At 52.0% G+C, this 25794-nt stretch overlaps 1 protein-coding gene across 1 annotated transcript; it reads right to left on the bottom strand.

Annotated features, from left to right (window-relative positions):
- Positions 1–205: 205 nt before the first annotated feature.
- Positions 206–15688, bottom strand: TCN2 (transcobalamin 2). Its single transcript, XM_043901343.1, has 10 exons — positions 15563–15688; positions 15091–15299; positions 11284–11476; positions 10379–10548; positions 8099–8260; positions 6670–6842; positions 6351–6537; positions 5229–5400; positions 2874–2989; positions 206–754 (listed from the first exon to the last, which is right to left on the bottom strand). Exons 2-10 carry the CDS (start codon positions 15152–15154, stop codon positions 693–695), a joined length of 1299 nt encoding a protein of 432 aa, XP_043757278.1. The 5' UTR covers positions 15155–15299; positions 15563–15688; the 3' UTR covers positions 206–692.
- Between the last annotated feature and the right edge of the window lie 10106 nt (positions 15689–25794).

Genomic DNA, 25794 nt, shown 5'->3' on the forward strand with positions numbered 1-25794 from the left:
TCCTCATCTGAAAGCAGAGAGGAAAAGAGAAACATCCAACCTCAGAGTTGTGCAAGAAAGCATCTAGCAGGTACACACCCCTAAACAGTCATTGGCGTCACCACCGCCAGCCTCGGTCCCCCAGGACCCAGAAGGACGCTCACTCACCCTCCTCTGCTCCCGGCACCTGCACTGATTCCGAGCTCAAGGCATCAGGACGCTGGGCCACGTGCACAATCAGCTCTTTAATCATTTTGGAGGTGGGCTGAGAGCTCTGCAGAGACCCTCACCAGCCGCTACAAGGTAGCCGGCTCTGGGGCGCAGCCTCAATGACAGAGTGGAGAGCTGGGGTCAGGGCTGCAAGGCTGTCCTCGAGGCACCCCCTTCCAGAGTGAGCGGTACTCACCAGGCCAACGGCCAGGGAGGAGTCCAAGATGTTTACGCCCTCCAGCCTGTGAGTAACCTTCACAGGACCCCCGTGGGGCCAGGTGGGACCAGACCCAGGCAGACAGACCTCCTGGGGGAGGTGCCGAGCTCCCTGCTCCAGGTGGGCGGGGGTTTAGGACCCCCGCGGGGCTGGTGGCTGTGGGATCCAGGGACAAGTGTGCAAGAGAAGGCAGCAGGAGCAGGCGTGTGCCCATCACCGTGGTGTCTGGAGGGAGGGCGGGGGACCAGGAAGTGTGGGGGGCAGCGGGGTGGGTGAGCCCGGGGGGCTACCAGCCAACCAGCCTCAGCTCAATGGTCTCTCCATCCTTGGGTCTGTAGTCAGCAATACCTGCAGAGATAGGTTGGGGGAGGTGGGGTTAACAGGGCAGAGTGTACCCCGTCCCGACCTCACCTTCTAGACCCCTGCCCTGTAAAATGGGCTCAGGGCTCAGTGGTGGGAAACCCAGGTTCTGAGCAGAGCCAGTCTGGAGACTCCGAACTCAGTGTGACCTCAGGGTCGCTGAGACCCACAGGCTCACTCTGCAATGGGGAACCCCCAGGGGGGTGAGGGCATGGGATGGCACCCTAATAACCACCATGGGCCCAAAGGAACCAGAGACCCTGACAATGATGGGCAGGGTCACTGCCTTCACGGTCCCCCCCGAGGGGCCATCCGGAAGAGGCACCTGCTTGGGGAGGTCTGGGGAGAAGCAGGACCACGAGTGAAGTCAGCCTTCACTCACGAGGCACCATCCAGGCTCCAGCACGACTCCCGGATTCAAGCCCCAGCTCTGCACTCACAACGGTGTGATTCTGGGCAGGTTATGTAACCTCTCAGAGCACTGGTGCTCCCATTTCTAAAACGAGGGTAGTAATGATATCAACAACCCGGCCCTCCTTTTCTCCCCAGGGGAGTGGGCTTCTTGCTGGACCGGGGGGCGGGGTGGGGGAGGTAGAGGACACCACCACCCACGTCTGCCTCGTGGCTGAGTCCATCAGGCTCTCCCCCTCGGCTACCTCCTCCGTCCAGCCTTTATCGGTAATAGAGGCCAGATCTGGTCTCTCCATCTGTAGCCTCTTGGTTTTATTTCTCAATTTGTCCAGAAGCCAGGCAGGGAGAAAGATGGTTTTTTTACTGGGCTCCCTCAGGAAGTCCCACCTTCTGTAAAGCACTTGGTCCAATCCCCTGGCACATGGCAAGTGCCCACTAGAAGTCCCAGATAGCAGGAGCGGGGACAGATGATCCTTAACTGTTTGTCCAACGACGGGGCTGATGCTCAGGGATGCTATGACAGCGTCGGGCATAAGAGTTAAAACTGGAGACCCGCTAAAGGCCCAGTGGGAGTTGATAAGCTGTGGTCCACCCATCCCACTCCAAACTGGGGCTGGGCCCTGACTGGCCGAAGCCAGGCTTGCGATGGTCCCTTCTCTCTAGCCAGTGATGGGAGCAGAGGGGCGTCTCCTAGCAACAGGGGTGGGTCCAGGAACACGCCTGTATCCCAAGTTCGCCTTCAAGATGCCAGGAGACGTGTGCTGGGCAATTCACAGACCAGCTTCCGACTCATTAAAGGGAGCAGCCCCGGAAGACACAGAGCAGCTTCTCTGGAGGAGGAAGCCAGCAGACAGGAGGAAGGTCATGGGGAGGTGGGGCTGGGGCTGAAATCCTTACTCCCACTGCAATCTGGTCACAGGAGCCAAGGGACGAGCCAGTGAAAGTTGCATCGTGGAAGCTAGTTTGTGTTACATTACTGTTACTTACAGCCCAAACCACCCTGCTGGATGATATATTCTATGTGGCTATTACAAAGAAAGGCAAAGATCTACTTATACCCACGTAGAAAGATGGCTACCATATGTTAAGGATGAAAAAGATAAACTGCAGAACCGTATATAGAGTTGTGCCATCCAATATGCCAGCCATTAGCCACATGTATCTGTTGAACACTTGAAAGGTACCAAAAAAAGATGCAAAATATGTCATCAATAATTTTGCATTGATTACATCTTGGAATGGTATTTTGGATGTACTGGATTAAACGTTAGTTTCATCAACTGCAGAATTTAGGATTACACGTGACGAGGCTCACATTTTATTTCTATGGGACAGCACTGCTATAGAGTATGGCTTCATTTTTACGAAAAAACAAATGTACATATTTTTTAAATTACCTGAAAGAAAATACACCAGAAGTTGAAAAAAAAGTTAATCTCTGGGTAGTGGATGGTGGGAAATTTTAAGTTTCTTCTTTTTTGCCTGTCTGCTTTCCCAGAATTGCCACAGTGACATACACAAAAATTCTTAAGAATATAGTTAAATATATTATATGCAAACTTGAGCGACAGTGGTGACCTGAGGCTGAGCCCCAGGAAGGTTCTGGGGGAAAGCTGGGGTGAGTTGACGAAGCCTGGGTTCTGGGACAGGGCTGGGCTGGGGGACACGTCCGCAGGGGGCTGACCACCAGACTCACCTTGCTGCAAGGGGGTGTCAGGAGCTTGGAGAACCTGCCAGAACTCACGTTCCCCAGCCTTTTTCCCCAGCACAGAGGTCAGGAAGGGGCCTGACAGGGAGGCCTGTGTTCTATACCTACCAAAGGGACAGACGAAAAGGAAGAAAAGGTGACTTTTGCTCCCGTCGACCCAAGGGCAGAAGTAGAACCACTCACACAAATCGAACCCTGCCCTCACTTTCGGGGCAGCGCTAGCCAAGCCCTTCCTGGGCAGCCTCACCAGGGGTCCTTCCTCCACACCGCCTCTCCAGCCCCCCAGACGCCTCCCACTCTGGGGGCTGACCTTGCAGCGGGGGAGAATCAGAAGCTGCCAAGGCCCAGAGTGAGGCCGGCGGGAGGAAGAGGGAGAACAGGTGAGACAGAGGCAGGGACACCGGTGGCGTTTTCTGTGGCTCAGTTGTTAGGTCGCTAAGTCGTGTCCGGCTCTTTTGGGATTCCACGGACTGTAACTCAAAAGGCTCCTCTGTCCATGGCATTTCCCAGGCAAGAATACTGCAGTGGGTTGCCATTTCCTCCTCCAGGGGATCTTCCCGACCCAGAGATCAAGCCCAAGTCTCCTGCACTGGCAGGCGGGTTCTTTACCCCTGAGCCACCAGCGAAGCCCCTCTGCGGCTCGGGGCCCCCCCACTCTCTCGGCTGGGCTGCTCAGTCTTCGCTCCGAGTCTACACACCCCACGCTGCCCGCCACCAGAGAGGCTTGGATTAGATTCCTGGCCTTTGCAACCCAGACTCTCCACACCACGTGTCTCTGAGCACTGGACACGGCGGCCGAAATGACTCTTAAAATGCCGTGGCCGTCCTCTCTCCTTATCAGTGGCACTGGTCTTGGAGAGGGAGGGTTTTCATAGTTTTAAGAAACAGAGATGCCCTCAGGGCGACCTGGTCAAAGGGAAGGTTTGAGGGAGCAGCCCGTCCCCAGTTCTCGGGGGCCACGTGGCTGCCCGGAGCATTGTGGGCCTGTCTCTCTCCATTGCTCTCTCCCCTCTTTCTGTCTCTTTCTCGCCGTCTGTCTCTCTTCCTCTCTCTCCCTCCAGAGTCCAGCTTTCTCCGCCGTGCACGCACGTGCCTCAGACACGCCTTCCTCCTGGCCCCTGAACCCAGCTCAGGCAACTCGTCCACTACCAAGAGAATCATTTCTCAGATTGGTATCCCTGACATTTTCTCAGAGGTCCTGGAGTTCTGAATAAAACGACCAAGTTGGGATTTCCCTGGTGGTCCGTGGTTGAGACTCTGCGCTTACACTGCAAGGGAGTGTGGGTTCGACTCTGCTATGGAAACTAAGATCCCACATGCCGTGGTGTGGCCAAAAAAAAAAGTTCAATTTTTTTTTTCCATTTTGATGACAATGTCCAAACACAACCTTGGTAACCCCAGATGGCTCAGTGATAAGGAATCTGCCTGCCTGCAGGAGATGTAAGAGATGCGGGTTTGATCTCTGCATTAGGAAGATCCCCTGGAGAAGGAAATGGCAACCCACTCCAGTATTCTTGCCTGAGAAATCCCACGGACAGAGGAGTCTGGCAGGCTACCGTCCATGGGGTTGCAAAAGAGTCGGACACAACTGAGCAACTGAGTATGCACGTCTGCTAGGTGATCCCAGTGCCTGCCAAGGGCACCCAGTGTGTGGGGGCCCAGCGGTGCTGTCATCGGCACACTGCAGGCCGTGGGGTCCGCTGGGAGGACTCGTCCTCTGGGCCGGATCCCCGCCAGGGACCCCTCCCAGCTTATTCAGGTGCGGACATGGTGGGGCCCAGAGCAGTGCTCTGGAAATGCTCATCCTCAGATCCGTCCCATCTCAGGGTGAGAAGAAAGCGGAAGGCCATTGTCCCACCGCGCCCTGCAGAAGGCTTGGCCAGGTGACTCCTTCATCAAAGGGATCAGACCAGGATCGTTAGAGACTAGAAATTCTCATTCTTCTGAAAGCTAACCTGTATTGAGCGCTTACTAAGTGCGTGACCCTGCGCACAAAAAGCACGTATTAATACCACATCCTGTCTGTGCCCTCACGCCCTAGCTCCTGAAGGGGCCCTGGCGGGTGGGGATGGTGAGAGGCACAAGGCCGTCCTCAGGAGCTGCAGGGAAGGCATCTGGCCTGGTCCCCAGCTGGAGAGCGTGGAGCTGGGATTCCAGGGTCTGCCTTGGGAGCCTGCTCTCCCAACCCTGATGCCTGTTTCCATCACACCATGAGGGAGTCGGGAGCAGAGCAGGTGGAAGAAAGCCTGGGCCTCTCCTGAGGGAGCCCTCTCTCCATCCCCTGCCTGTTTCGGGGGATGCCGGCTTGGGTCAGGTGAGGGCTGGGAGGTGGGGAGGTCTCACCTGAATCTTCCATGCTCCTGGGCGTTCTTCAGGACGTCTTCCAGGGAGGAGCCGGCAGGGACAGAGACAGAGTGTCTGTATGAAGGGGAGATGCCGGAGACCTCCAGCGTGACGTCAATGAACTCCGGGACTTGGGTCTGTGGCAGGATCTCTGTAGCCGGTTCCAACAGGGCTATACCGGGGAGAGGGGAAGGGGCAGCCGCTCTGAGGATACGGAGCCAGGCCCTAGTCCTCCTTTCTTCCCAGGAAGACTGCGGCCCATTGGGACCTCCTCCTTCCAGTGGGTCCCCTCCCGCTCAATACCACCACCACCACCACCCAGCTGCTTTCCCGGCCCCCCCAGCCCCTCAGCTCCCACATCCCCCACCACCCAAGCTCAGGCCCTTCACTGGTTTCTCTGCTCCAGTGTCCCCCTTCCACCTACCTGCCCCCCCAGCAGCCCAGGGGCTTCTTAACTAGAACATACATCTGTTCACGTCATCCTCCGTTACCTCTGAGGGATCCCCTCCTTTTAATCCTCCTGCCTTCCTGCCACTCCAGCTCATCCTACCAGACCCCACGCTGCAGTGAGACCCTCCCCCCAGTTCCAGACTGTACGCCTCTGAGGCTTTGCCCTTGACTCCCCCTCCCCACTCTGCCTTGCCCTTCTCTTCTCCACTGGCAAAACCCACCTACTGACCCCAGTCCCACCCCCAGATGAAGCCCTGATTCAGGCACTAACTTCCTAATTCAGGGAGTCATTATGAGGTATGGGAGCTAACCAAAAAGTGTCTCTCCCCATCCATCCATCCATCCATCCATCCATCCATCCATCCATCTATTCATCCATCCATCCATCCATCCATCCATCCATTCAATCATTCAAACATTTCTGTACTGGGCATCACACAAGGGGCTGGAGAGTCACAGCAGGCCCAGAGCTCACCATTTGGGGTCTCCCTCCTCATACTGAGCTTCTAGAATCTGTGACTACATCTTAGCTGCCGGTGTGTCCCACGCACGCCTGCAAACCCTCACTGACTCAGCAAATCACGATGGAGCAAGTCCCTCCCACCACCACTGGGACAGGGCAACTTCATTGCAGATTGAAAAGAGCAGGGCTTCTGTGAGAAGCCTGGCTACCTCTTGGAGCCTGGCAGTCTGGGGAGATGAGATCCACATAGCTCTTCTGGTTCAGGACAGGCAGCAGCTGAGAGATCATGAGAGGGTTCTGGAAGGTCTTGCGCTGTAGGCTGGCCTGCAGGGCCGCCTTGGCCTTGAGGCAGGCCGTGCCCAGCTCCACCGTGGGCCTGAGGGAGCCCATCAGCAACTGGGGACGGAATGGGGAAGAGAAGGAGGAGGCGGGTCAGCCAGCAGGGAGGGGGCGGGTCTTCCAGCCCCTGGCTGGTCCACTTCCCTCCAGCCACTAGGGTAGGGCATGGCCCCGGAGGCTCTTCCCCACCTGCAAAGCCAGAGGGGTGCTGTAGACATTCCCGAAGTAGCCCTCTGGGGTCTGGGCCTTCAGGATCTTCTCTTGCACTCTCCTGAGGGCCAGGTTGATCCGGTTTCTCTGATTGGGGTTGAGGTTGGACAGTTCCAGACAGGAGAAGGCCATGCCTGCCATGGCCATGGTGTCTGCAGGGGACAAAGTGATGTCTTTGCTTTTTCATACACTGCCTAGGTTTGTCATAGCTTTTCTTCCAAGGAGCAAGCATCTTTTAATTTTGTGGTTGGGGGAACTAAGATTCCAAAAGCTGTGCGGTATGGCTCCCCCCCACCCCCAAAAAACAAAAACCCCACAAATGAACAAATAAAAAAACTCCCCTGGTGATTCTAAAGTGCAGGCAGGTTTGCAAACGAGTGGTGTACAATAAAGTCCTCTTGACCCTCCCTCCTCCAATCTCTCTCATTAACCTCTGTCCGGTGACTGACCATCCCAGTTTGCCATCCTGCAGACTGGGCAGACTGGGCTGAGTTGCCCCCCCTAGCTGGCGGAAGCTTTCTAAGATGCTGCTCGGACCCGATGGCTCCCCTTCCCCCAGCCCTCCAGCCGCCCCGAGGTCCTTCCCCGGGCTGACCCTGCTTAGCTCTGTCGCCTGTTAGCGGGAGAGGCACCTGGACAAAAGAGGGCCCTGGAGACCCAGGTCACACAGGAAGGAAGCAGATCCAGAATCCAGGTCTCAGGCCTCCTGGTTCATTTTTGGGTTTGCTTGTTGTTTTTTTTTTTTTGGCCCCAGCCTCAGGGCATGTGGGAGCTTACTTGCCTGGCCAGGGATCAAAGCTCTGCATTGGAAGCACAGAGTCTTAACCACTGGACGGCCAGGGAAGTCCCCGCCCAGCTTATTCGATGAGAACATCACAGCTGTGTGTCCAGCACTTGCTCCAAGCCGGGCGCCATGCTGTGTCCTTTACTTATAAGACATCTTGCATGAGATGGGGCGCTCAGGGCTGGTACACTGGGACAACCCTGAGGGATGGGATGGGGGGGAGGTGGGAGGGGGGTTCAGGATGGGGGACACATGAACACCCATGGCTGATTCACGTCAATGTGTGACAAAACCCACTACAATATTGTAAAGGAATTAGCCTCCAATTAAAATAAATAAATTAATTTTTAAAAAACAGACATCTCTTACTGAGATGTTGCTGGGGGCAGTTATTTGAGCAGAGACGCTGAGCTAGAAAGGCCAGCGGACCTGTCCGGGGTGACCTACGGTAAGAGCGTGGAGGAGGACGAGGGGAGGAACTCTGACTCGCAGCCCCTGCACCACGATGAGCCCTCACCGTTCCGCCTCCTAGTGGACCCGAGAGGAGGGGTCCCAAGGAGAGGCGAGCCTGGGGCCGGGGGCTGCAGGGCCGCCAGCCTGGCCTTCAGGGTGCGGCCCACTCACCCACGGAGACGCCGTCCTGCAGCAGATGCCGCTCATGTTCCACGGCGTACAGGAGCTTGCCCACCACGCTGTCATGGACTCGCTTCTGGTGGACACACAGGGCCAGGATGCCCAGGCCGTATTGGTAGTAGCTGGTGCGGGGGTGGCCCTGGTGGTTGTGCCCTGGGAGGGAGAAAACCACGGGGTGGGAGCGTCACGCTTGCCCCCTCCCAGCAACCAAACCCCCGCCAGCACCAGACCCATTGCCTGCCCTTCCTGACACCCTCCTTTGGGTGGTGAAAGTCACTCAGTCGTGTCTGACTCTTTGCGACCCCATAGACTATACCGCTCATGGAATTCTCCAGGTCAGAATACTAGAGTGGGTAGCCTTTCCCTCCTCCAACGGATCTTCCCAACCCAGGAATCAAACCGGGGTCTCCTGCATTGCAAGCGGATTCTTTATCAACTGAGCTATCAGGGACCCTTCTTTTCTCCACCCCCTTGACTCATACTTGCTGAGACCCCGCCGAGTGTCAGGCGCTGTGCCCGGAGGTATGAACAGCAATGACAGGCCGGGCACAGCGCAGCCAGAGATAGCTGAGGACTCGCTCAAACCCGGCCCGGGCAGCGACATGTTGGTATGCGGCTGGCTGTTCTCATTTTCTGAACAAAAGTTTGCCTTCTCCCTGGGCCCCCAGAGGCACGGGAATAACAAGTCTGGGTGAGATCGACTGCTGCTTCTTTAGGGAAGAAATCAGTCTGTGTTTATCAAGCCACTTTAGCCTTTTTGGGTGTCCAAGTAGAAATCTGGTGTGGCAGTTTTTCTTAGGAGCCATAGGAAAGCAGATTTCCCTGGGGGTTGTGGTGGTGTCTATCAAGAAAGCTGAGCGCTGAAGAATTAATGCTTTTGAACTGTGGTGTTGGCGAAGACCTTTGGACTGCAAGGAGATCCAACCCGTCCATCCTAAAGGAAATCAGTCCTGAATATTCATTGGAAGGACTGATGCTGAAGCTGAAACTCCAATACTTTGGCCACCTGATGCGAAGAGCTGACATTTGAAAAGACCCTGATGCTGGGAAAGATTGAAGGCAGGAGGAGAAGAGGACAGAGGATGAGATGGTTGGATGGCATCATCAACTCAATGGACGTGAGTTTGAGTAAACTCCGGGAGTTGGCGATGGACGGGGAGGCCTGGAGTGCTGCAGTCCATGGGGTCGCAGGGAGTCGGACCGGACTGAGCAACTGGACTGGATTGGACTGAACTGCGGTGGGGTGGGGTCTGCGGGGGAGGGGGAAATGCTGAGTGCTGCCCTCTGCTGGTGGCGTGTGGGCACAACCTCGCCTCTGTCTCAGGGCCGGGTAGTTGCTCTCCCACCTGAATTCTGTGAATTCTGAGCTGCTGAGAGGGTTGGCTGCCACGCTCACGAGACCACGATTATAACTGAATTGTGGCCCGAGGTCCAAGGGGCCAAGTAATAGAGGCCTCTGAATAGCTGGGGAGTTGCGGCAGGGTTCTCTGAGGCAGTGACCCAGGGGAGGGAGGGAGGGAGGCGGAGACTTACAGGAATGAGCTAGAAGCGGAAGGAAATCTTCCAGATAGGGGGTTCCCTGGATCTCTCAAGACCCTGGTTTGTGAGGTGAGCTGAGAGATATGCCCGGGGTGGCCGGAGCCCACGGAGGGGCGGACGAGTGGGTGGGCAGGGTCTGCAGAAAAGAAACGGGCAGACAGATTGGGCCTGAGGGCTGTGAGCACAGCAGTGAGCAGCCCCTGCAGGATTTACGCAGCGCTAACAGGATCAAATGTATATTTATTTTATTAAAAAAAAATTATTTTTTTTGGCTGCACCTCGTGGTATGTGAGACCTTAGTTCCTCATCCAGGGATCAAATCCGCACCTCCTCTATTGGAAAGTGGAGCTTTAACCGTTGGGCTGCTGGGGCAGTCCCTAGGTTTATACTTTAAATGCTCACTCTGTGTGGGCCAGGTTGAGTCAGGAGGCAGGAGAGGAAGCAGAGGGAGGCCAAGGAGTAAGGAGGCTGGGCAGTTGTCCAGAGGAGGATAGTCAGACCAAACTTGGTGGCTGAGCAGCAGGACTTGCAAACAGAATGCATGAGGGATGCAAGAAAGGCTTGATTCAGGATGCCTCCTGGAGCAGGCCCAAGCCCTCTTGATGAATATCAAGACAGGCAGAGTGGAGGGCAGGAAAGAGGCCTGAGGAGAAAACCCAAAGCTCTGATGTGGACGTTCCAGGATGCTGTCCGATGTGCCCTCCCCGCCCCGGGCAGCCCGCGCCTCCTCACCGATGGCCCCCTTCTCGTCCTCCAGGAACCGCTTCAGCTGGGAGACCAGCCTGTCCCCCTTGCGGCCTCCGACGAACTCACAGTTGGCCCGGAGAGCCAGCAGGTAGAGGGCCAGCTGGCCCATGGAGGGCTTGGCCTCAGAGTCACTGCCGTCCTTGCTGGAGGCGGGCCTAGGACAAAGCCAGGTAGCAACACTTTCATGAGAAAGGGCCTTCCTGGTAAGCCTGCCTTGGGGTACTCTCCCTGCCAATATGACAAACTGGAAAAAAATATCCTAGCGGTTGGAAAGTTTCTGAGACCTGCCAGAAGCAGATGTAGTCAGTGATGTAAGTTGTGAGGTGTACGTCACACATATTTCATAAAGATGACAAGTTGAACTCAAGGACAAACTCTGAGAGTTCTTGAGCCCAAGTGACCTGTTTGCCCCACCCTTGTGGTCATGATTCACCCCTACATCCTCCCCCTTTCCTTCCTCTCCCCGCCCTGCATCCACTTCCCAAGAGGGAGTCCAAGCAGGAGATGGTCTCTGACTGTCCTGACCCTTCGCCCCTCATTCAGACCCCCATGCTGGACCCAGGACAAGCCCCCCCACTCAATAACCTCTGGAAGGGGAGCACAGGTAGTCCGATGCTGCCGCAGTGCACAGTGTGAGTGTGGCCATGGATTAGTGATGTCTGCCTTAGTCAGGCAGAGGGCGGTACAGAGACCGCACAAGGGCCCTGGATTAGCATCTCCAATCTGGTCAGACCAACCCCACTCCACAGATGGAGACAGGCCCGGAGGAGGTGAAACTTGCCCTAAGGTCTACCCAACAAAGCAGCGACAGGCCCAAACCGGAGCACGGATCTCCTGCCTCCTAGGATGAGGGATAGCCCCGGAGAAAGGAGGAGAGAGCATGCCCGGACCTCAGGAGGCTCTGCTGGTAGCTAAGCTTGAGGCTGTGCAGGTAGTGGGCCTCCTTGGCCCCAGCCTGCAGGCTCGAGAGGCGCAGGCCCACGTAGATACTGGGGTTCAGCTGCTCCGGGGAGAGCCGGTCCATCCAGGGCAAGAGGCGCTGGCCCAGCCTCTCCACCAGCGTGCTGTCCACCTCGGTTATCTCTTAGGGAAGAGAAGAGGCCAAGTGAGGGGGCAGGGACAAGCCACCAGCGGCATCTTATCAAGGTCTTTTCCAGGCAATAAACATCCCCACCCTTATGGCCACCAGCCACACACCCGACTCATATGGGGGAATCTGGTTGTAATGAGAGGCAGCCGGTATCCCGAAAGAGTGGCTGGAGTGGGCCAGGGAAGAGGTGGTGGGCCCAGGGCAGACGAAGCGGGTACCAGGCAGCCACTCTGCCCATCAGAGGCTGGCCAAGCAACGGGTGGTTCCCCAGGCACCGAGCCCCACCCGCCTTGGTCCTCACGCCAGCCCTGCCTGCGATGTAGGTGCTGGGAGCATGGCTTTGCACAAAAGAGGAAACAGAAGTTCAAAGCTGTGGGCGTGTTCCACCCATTTACAAAAACTTCAGCCCACATGGGAACAGGTTACAGATCCAGTTTTAAAACATAAATAGACTCACGGATGTAGAAAACACAACTACGGTTACCGTGGGGAAAGGGGAGAGAGGGATAAACTGGAAGATTGGGACTGACATGTACACACTGAAAAAGTGAAAATGTTAGTCGCTCAGTCGTGTCCGACTCTCTGCAACCCCATGGACTGCAGCCCGCCAGGCTCCTCTGTCCCTGGGATTCTCCAGGCAAGAGGACTGCAGTGGGTCACCATTCCCTTCTCTAGGGGATCTTCCCGACCCAGGGATCTCACTCAGGTCTTGTGCCTTGCAGGCAGATTCTTCACCATCTAAGCCACCAGGGAAGTCCATGCACATACTACTCTCTCTACATATATAAAGTGAAAAAAAAGTGAAGTCGCTCAGTCGTGTCTGACTCTTTGCAACCCCATGGGCTGTAGCCTACCACCCTCCTCCATCCATGGGATTTTCCAGGCAAAAGTACTGGAGTGGGTTGCCATTTCCTTCTCCGGAGCATCTTTCCGACCCAAGGATCAAACCTGGGTCCCCTGCCTTGTAGGAAGACGCCTTCCCGTCTGAGCCACCAGGGAAATTATAAAACAGATAACTAAATAAGGACTTACTGTATAGCACAGGGAACTCCTTCCCGTCTGAGCCACCAGGGAAATTATAAAACAGATAACTAAATAAGGACTTACTGTATAGCACAGGGAACTTTACTCAACACTCTGTAATAAAAAAAAAATACTCTGTAATGATCTATATGGGGAAAAAATCTTTTAAAAAAGTGGACATAGGTAAACGTATAACGGATTAACTTTTCTGTACAGCAGAAATTAACACAACATTGTACATCAGCTATATTCCAATTACAAAAATTTAAAAAACAACAACACTGCAGGCTGCCCACTGGCTAGCTAGGGCTGTCTGGTGAACTTCCTTGGAGGCAGATCTCAGAATAACGCTTTTCCTGCCACCTGAGTTTAGGTGAGAAGGACCTGAGATTGTGAGCCAAACTGCTGAAAAGCCATTGTCTTGTCTGCAGCCATTTATCTGTGTGGATAAATCTCTCTCTGGATCTTTGGAATTCACTGGGGGAAGCAGAAACCTCAGGGTATTTCCCAGCTCCAGCAGACAGGAGCCGGCCTCCCTCAGGGAGGGGACCTGGGCTGAGCAGGTGGCCTTGGACTTTTCCCGGCTACTTCATGGTGGCTCAGACGGTGAAGCGTCTGCCTGCAACGTGGGAGACCCAGGTTCCATCCCTGGGTCAGGAAGATCCCCTGGAGAAGGACATGGCAACCCACTCCAGTATTCTCGCCTGGAGAATCCCAGGGACAGAGGAGCCTGGCGGGCTACAGTCCATGGGGTTGCAAAAAGTCAGACTCGACTGAGCGACTTCACTTTCACTTTCTTTCCTCCTAATTGCAGTGGGGATTCCAGCGGCTGGGCAGCTACCCGGCCACCCACCCCAACCCCCGGGGAATGGGGCAAAGGAACTTGAGGGGAGGCTGCATCTGTTTTCCTTTCTCTTTCTCTGTGGCTTTCTGTGTGTCCACCTCCATTTCTATAGGAATTTCTCTCTCTCTCTCTCTCTCTCTCTGGATCTATCTCATTCTTTCCATTTCTCAGCCAGTCTCTCTGCTTATCCGTCCTTCCACAGTTCTCTCTTCCTCTCCCTCCTCTTCAAACTGGAGAGGGAGCCCCTGCTCCCACCCAGGGCTCCGACCTCCATAGAGTGAGTCCGCTCATGGATTAGAGAGACAGGAAGAGGAGCTGGTGCTCCAAAGAGCGGCAGGTCAACCTGATTCAGTCTCAGCAGGAAGGAGCCAGGCAGATTCCCCCAGGGTAATAAAAGTGAGCCTGGGTGAGCGCGCTGCCCTCTGGGCCTGGGGTTCACAGGGACGCCCAGCTTTGCCAGCCAGGACTGGCTCTGACAATGGGAATTCCATGCAGGAGCTGGTGCGGGCATCCTTGTCATATTCACAACCACACGGGGCTTGAAGCTGGCAGAGCAGAAATGCTTGCATCACACCAGGGGGAAAGCTGGGGAGCATTCTCAAATCTTTCACAAGTGAGGGAATGAGACTGGGGGTGACTAAATGGCCTGGCAGCAGCGAGCTGTACCCCCAAACCCAGCTCAGCACTCAAGGGGTCAAGCCTATAGACGAATTGTTGAAAGGCTCACACCCAACGGAGGGTCCTGGGTCGCCCCTGGAGACTGTCTGGACAGGAACCAAGACCCAAGAGCGTGAGGGGTCAGAGACTCCTGGTGCCCAGGGAAGACCCTGACCTGGAGTTCTGAGAACCGAGTTCCAGCAAAGTCCTGGAAAGCCACGGTGCCTTGGGCAGGCAGGTCACCTGGTCCCTTTGAGCCTTGACTGCTTCATCTGTCACCTGGACACGATTGAGCCTGCCTCTCGATTTCTCCAAGGGTCACCAGAGATCCTGCTGGTGGGCGCCTCCCTTCCTGCCTCTGTTTCCTGTGGGGCTCCAGGGCGTCAGCAGCCCTGAGCCTGTGTGCTTAGGCAGGCCCCTGGATGTGGAGTGCAAAGCTAATGCCTTGCCGTACTCACACCCCGGGTCTCCACCTGCTCACTTTCCCTCTGTCTGGGGTGCCCACCCCCCACCCCCCATCCCCCACACTCCTCTCCTCGCCGCCACCAGCGCCTTTTCCTCCTTTGGGTCTCAGTTCCTGCATTGCCTCCTGGTCCTCGGAAATCCCACCCTCTCTCCCTGAATTGGCAGCCCCCAGCTCTCTCCCTCCAGGCTGGGGGGCTTCCTTTGGCCACAGCCCCCAAGCCCAGCACTGACTCGCCTCTTGACCACTGTCCCTTTCACGAGAATGGAAGCTCTATCTAGCTGGGGCAGGGCTGGAACCCATTTCTTGCTCCCTGTTTTTTCCCCAAAGCCTAGTCCCACACCTGGCATAGCGAAGGCTTGGTCAACATGTACTGAATGAATAAATCAACAAATGACTGATGTCATGGGAGCAATCTTGTCTGGTAGCAAGTTAGACACGGTTCATCTCAACACAGTGTGCTAAACGTGTTGAGCTTCAGGGAAGTCCAAACCACCGCGGGAGCCCCGAGGGGCGGCTAAGTCACCCCCCGACACACATCTGAGCCTCGGTTTCCCCCACTGTATAATGAGGGGCTGGGACAAGATGGTCCTCTCTCCAGGTTAGATCCAGTTACTCACCGCAGATGTGGGCGAGCGCTCCCAGGCCTCCCAGCAGGAAGAGGAGGGCCCCGAGGTGCCCCATGGCAGGAGCAGGGGGTGGACAGCAGGCAGGGAGTGGGACAGGCTCCTAGGGCTGGCCGGGTAGAGGCTCTCCTGACCACAGCGGTCACTGCTCCAAAAGAGGCAGCTTCCTGTCACTGATTAATCCCTCCACGCCCGGCGGCACACTGCTAAGTCAGCGGAGGGAAAAGGGAAAAGGTCTGTAGCTGAGGGGAAAGGGAGGCCAAAGAACAGGGGAAGGAAGGGCAGAGCAGCGCAGGCCTTCCTGGAGGCGGGGGAAGGGAAGAGTGCTGCTAGCCACACTTTCCCTGCTGCCCCTGGACGTGGGTGCAGGACGTCTGTCTGCTGATCTGCTCTTGTCTGTCCAGCCACGCCTGTCTGTACGCCCTTGGCCGTTCCCGAGGTAGACAGGCATGACTGGGATGCCTACCTGGTACCCCTCCCAGCAGGAGCCCCTGATACTCCCACCCCGGCCTGGGACAGGGGAACGGGACTGGGAGCTGGGACAGTCACGTGAGCGGTCAGCTGTTCTCTGCCCGGCTGCTCAGAGGGGGCGCGGCTGCTGGAGCCGGACCAGACCGCCCAGTTTTCTCAACCAACCGGAAAGATGGGAACCTCCTGGGAGACAAAACAAAGCAATTTAAGGAGCCAGATTTAATCATTAGATACACGAAGCCATGGTTAGCAGGGCCATTTGCAAGGACTAGGAAAGTCACCTGGAAACAGTCTCTGCAAGGAGAAGAGAGAAGAAAGGCTTTTTCCCCATCCACCAAGCCCCACAGAAGAATCTGTGTCCACGAGTTAGCTCTGGAGGTGCTGTGTTACCTTGGCCTCTCGAGTCTAAAATAGTTTCTCTTGTGTGAGCCAAAAGGGTTGGAGAAGATCATTCTAATTAAGCTCCCTTCCAGCTCAACTTGTGAAGATATTTAGACCTTAAAACCTTTAATCACTTGCAAATACGATTTTTTCTGCAATCATTTTATGGGTAATTGCTACGGTTCATTCTTTCAAGATAATCTGGTTTTGTGCCTGACTTCTCACAAGCTAATAAATACAGACATAAGTAAATACAGAGATGTGCATCTGTTTAAGGAAGTACTTTACAAATATAGAATGAGATTGTCTAGTGCAAGGAGGCTGGGTGTGGCCCATCAGGGTGGAGTTCTCCTGCAGATCCTCGGGCTCAGACTTCCAGGGGGACCTTGGAACTCTGGGCAATGGAACGCTCATGGTCTGGGACAGGGCTGCCCGGCTCCCCAGTCCTTGGCAATGATCCTGTTTCCTGCCGTCTCCAGGACAGCGGCCTCTGTGAGAAGCAGCTTCCTTGGGAGAGTCACCACCTCCGATCCCTGGGGACTTGAAGGTGCCGCGGTGACTAGTGGGGGAGGAGGTGCATTTCCATAGATATTAGAAATAGGCTGACTGACTGGGGGTGGAATGTTTTAGGTAATGCGGGCAGGGGAAGTGAAAAACAAAATGATAATCATTTGGTTCGGGACTTCTGTTTGGGGGTCTGGAGCTGGGAAAGTGCCTTCCCAGGTGGCTCAGGGGTAAATTATCCACCTGTCAATGCAGGAGACATGGGTTCGATCCCTGGGTAGGGAAGATCCCCTGGAGAAGGGAATGGCAACCCACTCCAGTAGTCTTGCCTGGAGAATCCCATGGACAAAAGGATGCTGGTGGGATACATTCCATGGGGTTGCAAAAGAGTCGGACACAACTGAGCGACTAAACAACAGCAAAAAGCCGAGAAAGTAAACACTGGCTTGGAATGGGCAGGTAAAAGTTGGCATGTCTGTGCACAAGGGCAGGCACAGACACAGCCAGCTGCGATGTAAACAGGAAACATTATTTCTTCCAAGGTCACGTTACAGCTGTAAAGTGTCCCAATAACCACGTTGTTTGGGTGACTGTTACTCTCCTTACTGGGATTTCTTTTTCCCCCTAAAATCACAAACCATCAGTAATTTGCTGTTTGAAATTGTTAGTAAGAAAGAAACAGTCTTGGAGGCGCCAAGTCACTTTGACAAGGGAAGCTGCTCCAGTATTTATTTTCCGGACTCAACAGTCCCTGCCTGTCTCGACTTCGTAGTTTTCAGGTAAACAGGATACTTTGCTGTCCAGACCTCAAGCTGACCCTTCTCATGCAGCCCTGCGCTGTGTTAAACCCACCAAAATACTGCCTGGTTGGGACTTCCCTGGCAGTCCAGTGGTTAAGACTCCTAGCTTGGGGGTGCGGGTTCCATCCCTGGTTAGGCAACTAAGATCCCTCATGCGGTGTGGCCAAAACAATTGAAAATAAAAATACTGTTTGGTTTACATTTTACCTAACCCAGTCCTTCACCCAAATCCTATAGTAACCTTTCTCTTTGTGTGGCCAGACCCCCACAGTACCTCCCCCTCATTTCAGTGGATCAACTGAGCTGATTCTGTTAGGCTTAAAGGTTTGTTCTTAGTGGTCTCAGAACGAGTGGGCTAGGACACAGCCTAAGAAGGAATCCAATAGGGAAAGAAAATTAAATTGTCTATATAAACCAGGATATATTGCACAGCGCAGGGAATATAGCCAATATTTTATCAGAACTAAACACAGAGTATAACCTTTAAAATTTTTGAGTCACTATGTTGTACACCTGAAACTAACACAACACTGTACATCAACTGTACTTCAATTTCTTTAAAAAATGGTGAAAAAATGTATGCATGAAGGGGGCATGAGGAGAATGAATATAACAAATGCATGACTGGTGTGGTCACATACTGGATATCCATTCTCTTCATTAAAAATGGGTGGGGGAAAAAAATGGGTGGGGAAGATCCCCTGGAGAAGGGAATGGCTGCCCACTCCAGTACTCTTGCCTGTTGAATCTATGGACAGAGGAGCCTGGTGGGCTACAGTCCATGGGGTCGCAGAGTCGGACACGACTGAGCAACTAACACTCTCACCTTCACATTAAAATCTTAGAGCCCATTTAATGTAGAAAGAAGTTCATAATTAATCTTAAAAAATGATGTAAGTAACACAAGTGGGTTGCACAAAAATTAGAAAACATGTTAAGGGAGAAGAAAGAGCTAGAGGAGCTAGTCCAGTGGCTGAGACCCTGCTCCCAACACAGGAGGCACAGGTCCCATCCCTGGTCAGGGAACTAGATCCCACATGTCACAACTAGGAGTTTGCATGCTGCAACTGAAGATCCTGCATTGCTGCAATGAAGATCAAAGACGCCCTGTGCCACAACTAAGACCTGGCACAGCCAAATAAATAAGTAAATATGTAAAAAAGAGTGGGGGAAAGGGCGCTAACTTCAGAAACTTCTATAATGAGTGAGGTCTGTAAGAATAAAGGTAAAAGGACCGGCACAAAAGGACCCACTACATCATGAGGGTAAGAATTGATCATTCTGATGCTAGTCAACACTGTTGCTATTGTTCAGTCGCTCAGCCGTGTCCGACTCTTTGCGATCCCATGGACTTCAGCATGCCAGGCTTCCCTGTCCTTCACCATCTCCCAGAGCTTGCTCAAACTCATGTCCATTGAGTCGGTGATGCCATCCAACCATCTCATCCTCTGTCGTCCCCTTCTCCTCCTGCCTTCAATCTTTCCCAGCATCAGGGTCTTTTCCAATGAGTCAGTTCTTCGAGTCAGGTGGCCAGAGCTTCAGCATTAGTCCTTCCAATGAACACCCAGGACTGATCTCCTTTAGGATGGACTGGTTTGATCTCCTTGCAGTCCAAGGGACTCTCAAGAGTCTTCTTCAACATCACAGTTCAAAAGCACAGTTCTTTGGCACTCAGATTTCTTTATGGTCCAACTCTCACATTCATACATGACTGCTGGAAAAACCATAGCTTTGACTAGACAGACCTTTGTTGGCAAAGTAATGTTTCTGCTTTTTAATATGCTGTATGGTTTGGTCATAGCTTTTCTTTCATGTAGCAAGTGTCTACATCACCATCTGCAGTGATTTTGGAGCCCAAGAAAATAAAGTCTCTCACAGTTTCCATTGTTTCCCCATCTATTTTCCATGAAGTGACGGGACCAGATGCCATGATCTTTGTTTTTTGAATGTTGAGTTTTAAGCCAACTTTTTCATTCTTTCACTTTCATTAAGAGACTCTTTAGTTCCTCTTCGCTTTCTGCCATAAGGGTGGTGTCATCTGCATATCTGAGGTTATTGATGTTTCTCCTAGTAATCTTGATTCCAGCTTGTGCTTCATCCACCCTAGCATTTCACATGATGTGCTCTGCATGTAAGTTAAATAAGCAGGGTGACAGTATACAGCCTTGACATACTCCTTTCCCAATTTGGAACCAGTCCGTTGTTCCATGTTCAGTTTGAACTGTTGCTTCTTGACCTGCATACAGGTTTCTCAGGAGGCTAGTAGACATATGCACTAGAATCGAACAATTAAATGGATGGCAGGCTGTAGGCAGAGGGCAAGTTTCTTGCTGTTGGAGAGGGCTTTACAAATAAGCATGGGGAGGAGGCTGGAATGATCCATGTGGTGATGGTGGATACATCAGTATGAGTTCAGTTGCAGACATAGATGGCTGCATCCAGAACTAGTGACAAGTATGTGCGTACACAGCAGAATAGTACTCACAAACATACCTTTTGCTCTGTCAGCTGAGAGGGTCTAGAAGCAAAAATACCACAATAGCAATAAGATTACCAAGTGCCTAGATTTTGGTTTATAATAACCATTCTCCAATTAAAGAAACCATGCTCCCCTGGTATATAAAAGGAACCAGGCTGATTCCCTGATAGCCCAGTTGGTAAAGAATCCGCCTGCAATGCAGGAGACCCTGGTTCGATTCCTGGGTTGGGAAGATCCCCTGTAGAAGGGATAGGCTACCCACTCCAGTATTCTTGGGCTTCCCTTTGATTCAGCTGGTAAAGAATCCTACCACAATGCGGGAGACTTGGGTTCAATCCCTGGGTTGGGAAGATCCCCTGGAGAAGGGAAAGGCGACTTACTCCAGTATTCTGGCCTGGAGAATTCCATGGACTGTATAGCCCATGGGGTCACAAAGAGTCAGACACAACTGAGAGACTTTCACTCACTTTTGCTTTCACTTCCCCTAGTATGGCTGACACCAGGACTAGGACAAGAAATATGGAAGATGAGTCTGGTGCATTTTATAAGGCCGGAATGTAAGGAAGTGCGCACGCAGGCACAGAGTATGTCAGAAAGATACAAAAGCAAACTGAAACAGCCCTCTAGTGGCCAAAGCTGGAATATTTTGAGCAATAAAAGAACGTGATGTTAGACTATAACCTTGGAGAAGGAAATGGCAACCCACTCCAGTATTCTTGCATGGAGAATCCCAGGGATGGCGGAGCCTGGTGGGCTGCCGTCTGTGAGGTCGCACAGCGTCGGACACGACTGAAACGACTTAGCAGCAGCAGCAGCAGCAGCAGCAGACTATAACTAGGTCTTCCCTCATAGCTCAGTTGGTAAAGAATCCGCCTGCAATGTGGGAGACCTGGGTTCAATCCCTGGGTTGGGAAGATCCCCTGGAGAAGGGAAAGGCTACCCACTCCAGTATTCTGGCCTGGAGAATGCCATGGACTGTATAATCCATGGGGTCGCAAAGAGTTGGACACGACTTTCACTTTCACTTTCAGATTATAACTTGAGCTTCGCAGGTGGCACCAGTAGTAAAGTGCCAATGTAGAAGGCATAAAGAGACTCGGGTTCAATCCCTGAGTGGGGAAGATCCCCTGGAGGAGGAAATGGCAACCCACTCCAGTATTCTTGCCTGGAGAAGCCCAGGGACAGAGGAGACTTTCGGGCTACAGTCCATAGGGTTGCAAAGAGTCAGACACAACTGAAGCAACTTAGCAGACACGCATGCAGACTATAACCCAAAGTAAAAATAAATAGCCATGAGTACATACTGATATAAATACTGACATACACTGAATGTTTGTGTGTCCCCCCCGACCCCCTGCAATTCACGTGTTGAAAATTAATCCCTAATGCCATGGGTTTTGGAGGTGGGGCCTTTGGGAGGTAATCAAGAGCCATCATGAAAGGGATTAGACCCCTTATAAAAGAGATCCCAGTAGGTAGACAATAAGGACCCATTGTATAGCACAGGGAACTATACTCAATATCTTGTAATAACCTATAATGGAAGATGATGTTAAAAATAATATATTAAAAAAGAATACATATACATTATAACTATATATATATAACTGGGGTCTTCCCCCAGGTGGCTCAGTGGGAAAGAATCTGCCTGCAAATGCAAGAGACGCAGGAGACAAGGGTTTGATCTCTCGGTCAGGAAGAGCCCCAGGAGGAGGAAACAGCAACTCACCCCAGTGTTCTTGCCTGGAGAATCCCATGGACAGAGGAGCCTGGCGGGCTGCCGTCTACGTGGTCGCAAAGAGTGGGACACAACTGAGCACATGTGCAAGATGCAACTGAATCACTTTGTTTACACCTGAAACTAATACATGCTAAAATAACTACATTTCAGTTAAAAAAATTTAAAGAGACCCCAGACACAGCTCTCACTCCTTCAGCCCTGTGAGGATGCAGTGAAAAGGTGGCTGTCTATAAACCAGAAACCTGGCCTTCTCCAGACACCAAATATGTTGACCCCTTGGTCATGGACTTTCTAGCTTCCAGAACTGTGAAAAGTAAATTTTTGTTGTTTATAAGCTACTTATGGGATTTTGTTATACCCATTGGACAGACTAAGACAAATGGATGAGAGACAAATCTCTCTCGCAGAACAATTTCCAGTAATGAACATAGATACAATGCCTTCAAGAAGCGGAAGCGTAACTCTGCAGTTTTTAAGTGTGGGCTGTTCCAAGTGACTGCCTTCCAAAAATTACAGCATGAAAAAGGGGTGGGACAAAGAGCATCTTTACAGAGGAGAAACTTGACAAGCACTGCCTTGACCAAATGACCAAAGCCAACATGAACAGCGATTAAATCATGTTGACAGCATACACCCTTGACAGGATGTAATGAAAATAGCACTTCACCTCTGTGGTCCTCCTCCAACCCACAGTTTAACTATGAGTTTAAAAAAAAAGAAATAAGACAAATTCCAAAAAAGACACATTCTACAAAATACCTGACGGGGACTCCTCAAAGCTGTCAAAGTCATCACAAACAAAGAAGATCTTAGAAACTGTCACAGCCAAGAGGAGCCTAAGGAGACACGACAACTAAATGTAACATGACATCTTGAAACAGAAGGGGAAAAGGGGTAATAGCTTAAAAAATAAGGAAATCTGAATAACGTATGTTAAAGTATTGATATTGGCTCACTAATTGTAACAAATATACCATACTGTTAGATGTTAATATTAAGAGATTCTATGCTCTTTGCTGCTGCTGTCATCAAGGGTCCAGGTTCAGTCCCTGGTCAGGGAATTAACATCCCACAAGTTTTAAAAAATAATAATAACAATAAGAGAGACTGACTGTGGGGTACATGGGAACTCTTCGTACTATCTACTCAATTTTTATGTAAAGCTAAAGCTGTTCTAGGGCTTCGCTGGTGGTTCAGTGGTAAAGAATCCACCTGCCAATGCAGGAGACGCAGTTTCGATCCCTGGGTCTGGAATATCCCCTGGAGAATAAAATGGCAATTCACTCCAGTATTCTTGCCTGGGAAATCCCATGGACAGAGGAGCCCGGCAGGCTACAGTCCAAGGGATTGCAAAAGAGTCAGACACGACTTAGCCACTAAACAACAACAAAGTTGTTCTAAAAAAATAAAGTCTATTTTTTTTAAAGGAGGAATTTCTTTAAAATGATCATCTCATCACTTTTGTGGACTTTGCAGGTACTTTTGCTGGTGCTCCTAAATAAGTCATTCCATGTTGTGGAGGGTCTACTGATTTTAAGCCACTTGGGGGTCTTCCGGGAGACTAGGTTAAAGGTGAAGCTATTTTACCAGTTGCTCAAAGACTCACTCACATCTTAATTTTAATTGTTCTTAGTAGAAACCAAAATATTTGTATCATCTTTTTGAAAGTTTGTCAAATATCATAGCTGATTGATTTCAATTTTGTCTCAACCAGCCCTTTCATAATAACTTTATGCTTCATTTTGCAAGTTTAAATTGACTGCTGCCGGATCCATTTAGTTTTATTTCTTGGTCCAAAATAACCCAACTCATGTTTGGCAGTTCTGCACTTGGTTCCCAAAGCCCAGCTGTTTTTGACCAGGGCTCAGTGACAAGCCAGGAGGGCTTTCTTCAATGGTGTACACGTCTCTGCAGTAGATGGCATGACCTGCGGAGAATTCCAGAGTTCTGCCTTGTGATTCACGCACTGGGGCTTGCCATAAGCTCCACACTGCATCCTTCCCTCCACTGGCTCCACCAACACCACAGTGTCGGCTGGATCGGATGGTCCAAGCAGGGCACTGTTTGCTCTGCAGGCAGGACCTGCTTCAGAGCCCCGTCTTCACTTACCCTGCCTGATCAGCATGATATCAATATAACAGATCAGTGTAACATCTGTGGGCTGTCCCCATGATCCAGATCTCCTCAGGCTAATATTATGATGGAAAATAGGAGAGTAAACATAGCCCCAATGTAAAGCTAGACGAATATTACTGTCAGTTTCATGAGAATGAGAACAGTTTCTGACTCTCTTTTTTTTTGGCCTCAAGGTATGCAGGATCTTAGTTCCCCAACCTGGGATCGAACCTACCTCCTGCAATGGAAGCATGGAGTCTTAACCACTGGACTGCCAGGGAAGTCTCTGATCCTCTTTTCTAAGTGGATGGAAAAGAATGCACTTGCTTAATCAGTTTCAGGAAACCATATACCTAGGGCTTCCTGGTGGCTCAGTCAGTAAAGAATCCACCTGCCAATGCAGGAGACCCAGGTTTGATCCCTGTGTTGGGAAGATCCCCTGGAGAAGGGAATGACAACCCGCTCCAGTATTCTTGCTAATTTGCTTTAGCAATGAAACAATTTCAAGCACAGCAATTGTGATCAGGGCTATTACTTGGTTGAGTACATAGTAATCTACAGTCATTCTCCATAATCAACCCAGTTTCTGCAATTATCAGACTGATTAATTAAACAGACATGTGATAGAGACTGGGCTTCCCTGATGGCTCAGCAGGTAAAGAATCCGCTTGCAATGCAGGAGACACAGGAGATAGGTTTAATTCCTGGGTCGGGAAGATCCCTTGGAGGAGGGCATGGCAATCCACTCCAGTAGTCTTGCCTGGAGAATCCCATGGACAGAGGAGTCTGGTGGGCTATAATCCAAAGGGTCGAAAAGAGTTGGATAGAACTGAGCAACTCACACACACTTGTGACAGAGACCGCCACCTCAGCACCCTTTAGAGCCTTCATGGTGGTACCAGTCTCTGCCATCCTTCCCTCTCTCCTACGCTGTTTCTGGAACACTCCTCAGTCTTCTGCTGTGAGCACCACATGACTCTGGTTTTCCTCACACCTGTCTGGCAAGTTCCTGCAAAGTCTTTGAGTCACCTTCTCCTATCCAGTTTTCGTTCATTTTTGGCTGTTTGTAGAATAACTAGGTTTTTACTTTGTGTGTGTGTGTTAGTTGCTTAGTTGTGTCCGACTCTTTGCAACCCCATAGACTGCAGCCCACCAGGCCCCTCTGCCCATGGGATTCTCCAGGCAAGAACACTGGAGTGGGTTGCCATTTCCTTCACCAAAAGGAACTATAGAAAGAAAGTGAAGTCGCTCAGTCGTGTCCAACTGTTTGCGACCCCATGGACTGTAGCCTACCAGGCTCCTCCATCCATGGAATTTTCCAGGAGTACTGGAGTGGGTTGCCATTTCCTTCTCCATTACTTTATTTTAGCTTTAATTAAAAGTATTTATTAGGGTTTCCCTGGGGGCCCAGTGGTAAGGAACCGCCTGCCAATGCAGGAGACCCGGGTTCTATCCCTGATCCTGGGAGATCCCACATGCTGCGAAACAACTAAGCCCATACACCACGACTACCGAGCCCGTGGCATACGGGATCTTAGCTCCTCGACCAGGGATCGAACCCGCGTCCGGTGAGGAATTGTGGCGTCTTAACAAGCGGACCACCAGGGAGGGCCCTAAATGGTCATTTAAAATCTACAGAACACGAGTTTTGTAACTCTGCTTGGCCTTTCGTCATTTTTCAACCCTCTGCTAAGGCTCAGGAAGTTTAAGCGGCCTCTCGAATCTCTCCACCTCTGTGAGGAAAAAAGTCGGCTTGTGCTCTACGTACCCCCGGTAACAGCCAATGGACACCAGGCAAAGCCAATGGCCAATAGCGAAGAGAGAGCAGCCTCATTTACCGCCCAGAAGGCCTCTCAGACAACCGAGACTAATTCCGACGACGCCCAGCAACCGTTACCATAACAACGTAACCCGCTCCCTCACCAAAGAACGCGGTTCCCTTCTGCATCCCAGAAGGCGCTGCGCCGCCTCTAAGGCTTCCGCCCCCTTCCATCCCAACATGCAACGGGGCTCTATACGTCAAGCGCCTGTCATCAGGATGATTATAAAAATGCCCGAATATCCGCCTTTGCCTAAACATTAAAAATGTCTGTAAGAGGCTCATAGATGGGAAAGAGCCCGAAAGATCAGTCTCAGAGATTTTTCTCAGACGGTTTAGTTATAAATCTCGAGGAGAAATGGCCCATCTTTCCCTAGATTCTCTCAGG

This window comes from Cervus elaphus, chromosome 5 (assembly GCF_910594005.1).
Source record: "Cervus elaphus chromosome 5, mCerEla1.1, whole genome shotgun sequence".
Taxonomy (NCBI): domain Eukaryota; kingdom Metazoa; phylum Chordata; class Mammalia; order Artiodactyla; family Cervidae; genus Cervus; species Cervus elaphus.

Excerpts from the sequence above, each read along its gene's own strand:
- TCN2 (XM_043901343.1), bottom strand. The coding sequence starts at position 15,154 with ATGGGGCACCTCGGGGCCCTCCTCTTCCTGCTGGGAGGCCTGGGAGCG. Across the intron at positions 11,477-15,090 it reads AGCGCTCGCCCACATCTGCG|AGATAACCGAGGTGGACAGC; the intron begins GTGAGTAACTGG and ends CTCTTCCCTAAG. Across the intron at positions 8,261-10,378 it reads GGACGAGAAGGGGGCCATCG|GGCACAACCACCAGGGCCAC; the intron begins GTGAGGAGGCGC and ends TCTCCCTCCCAG.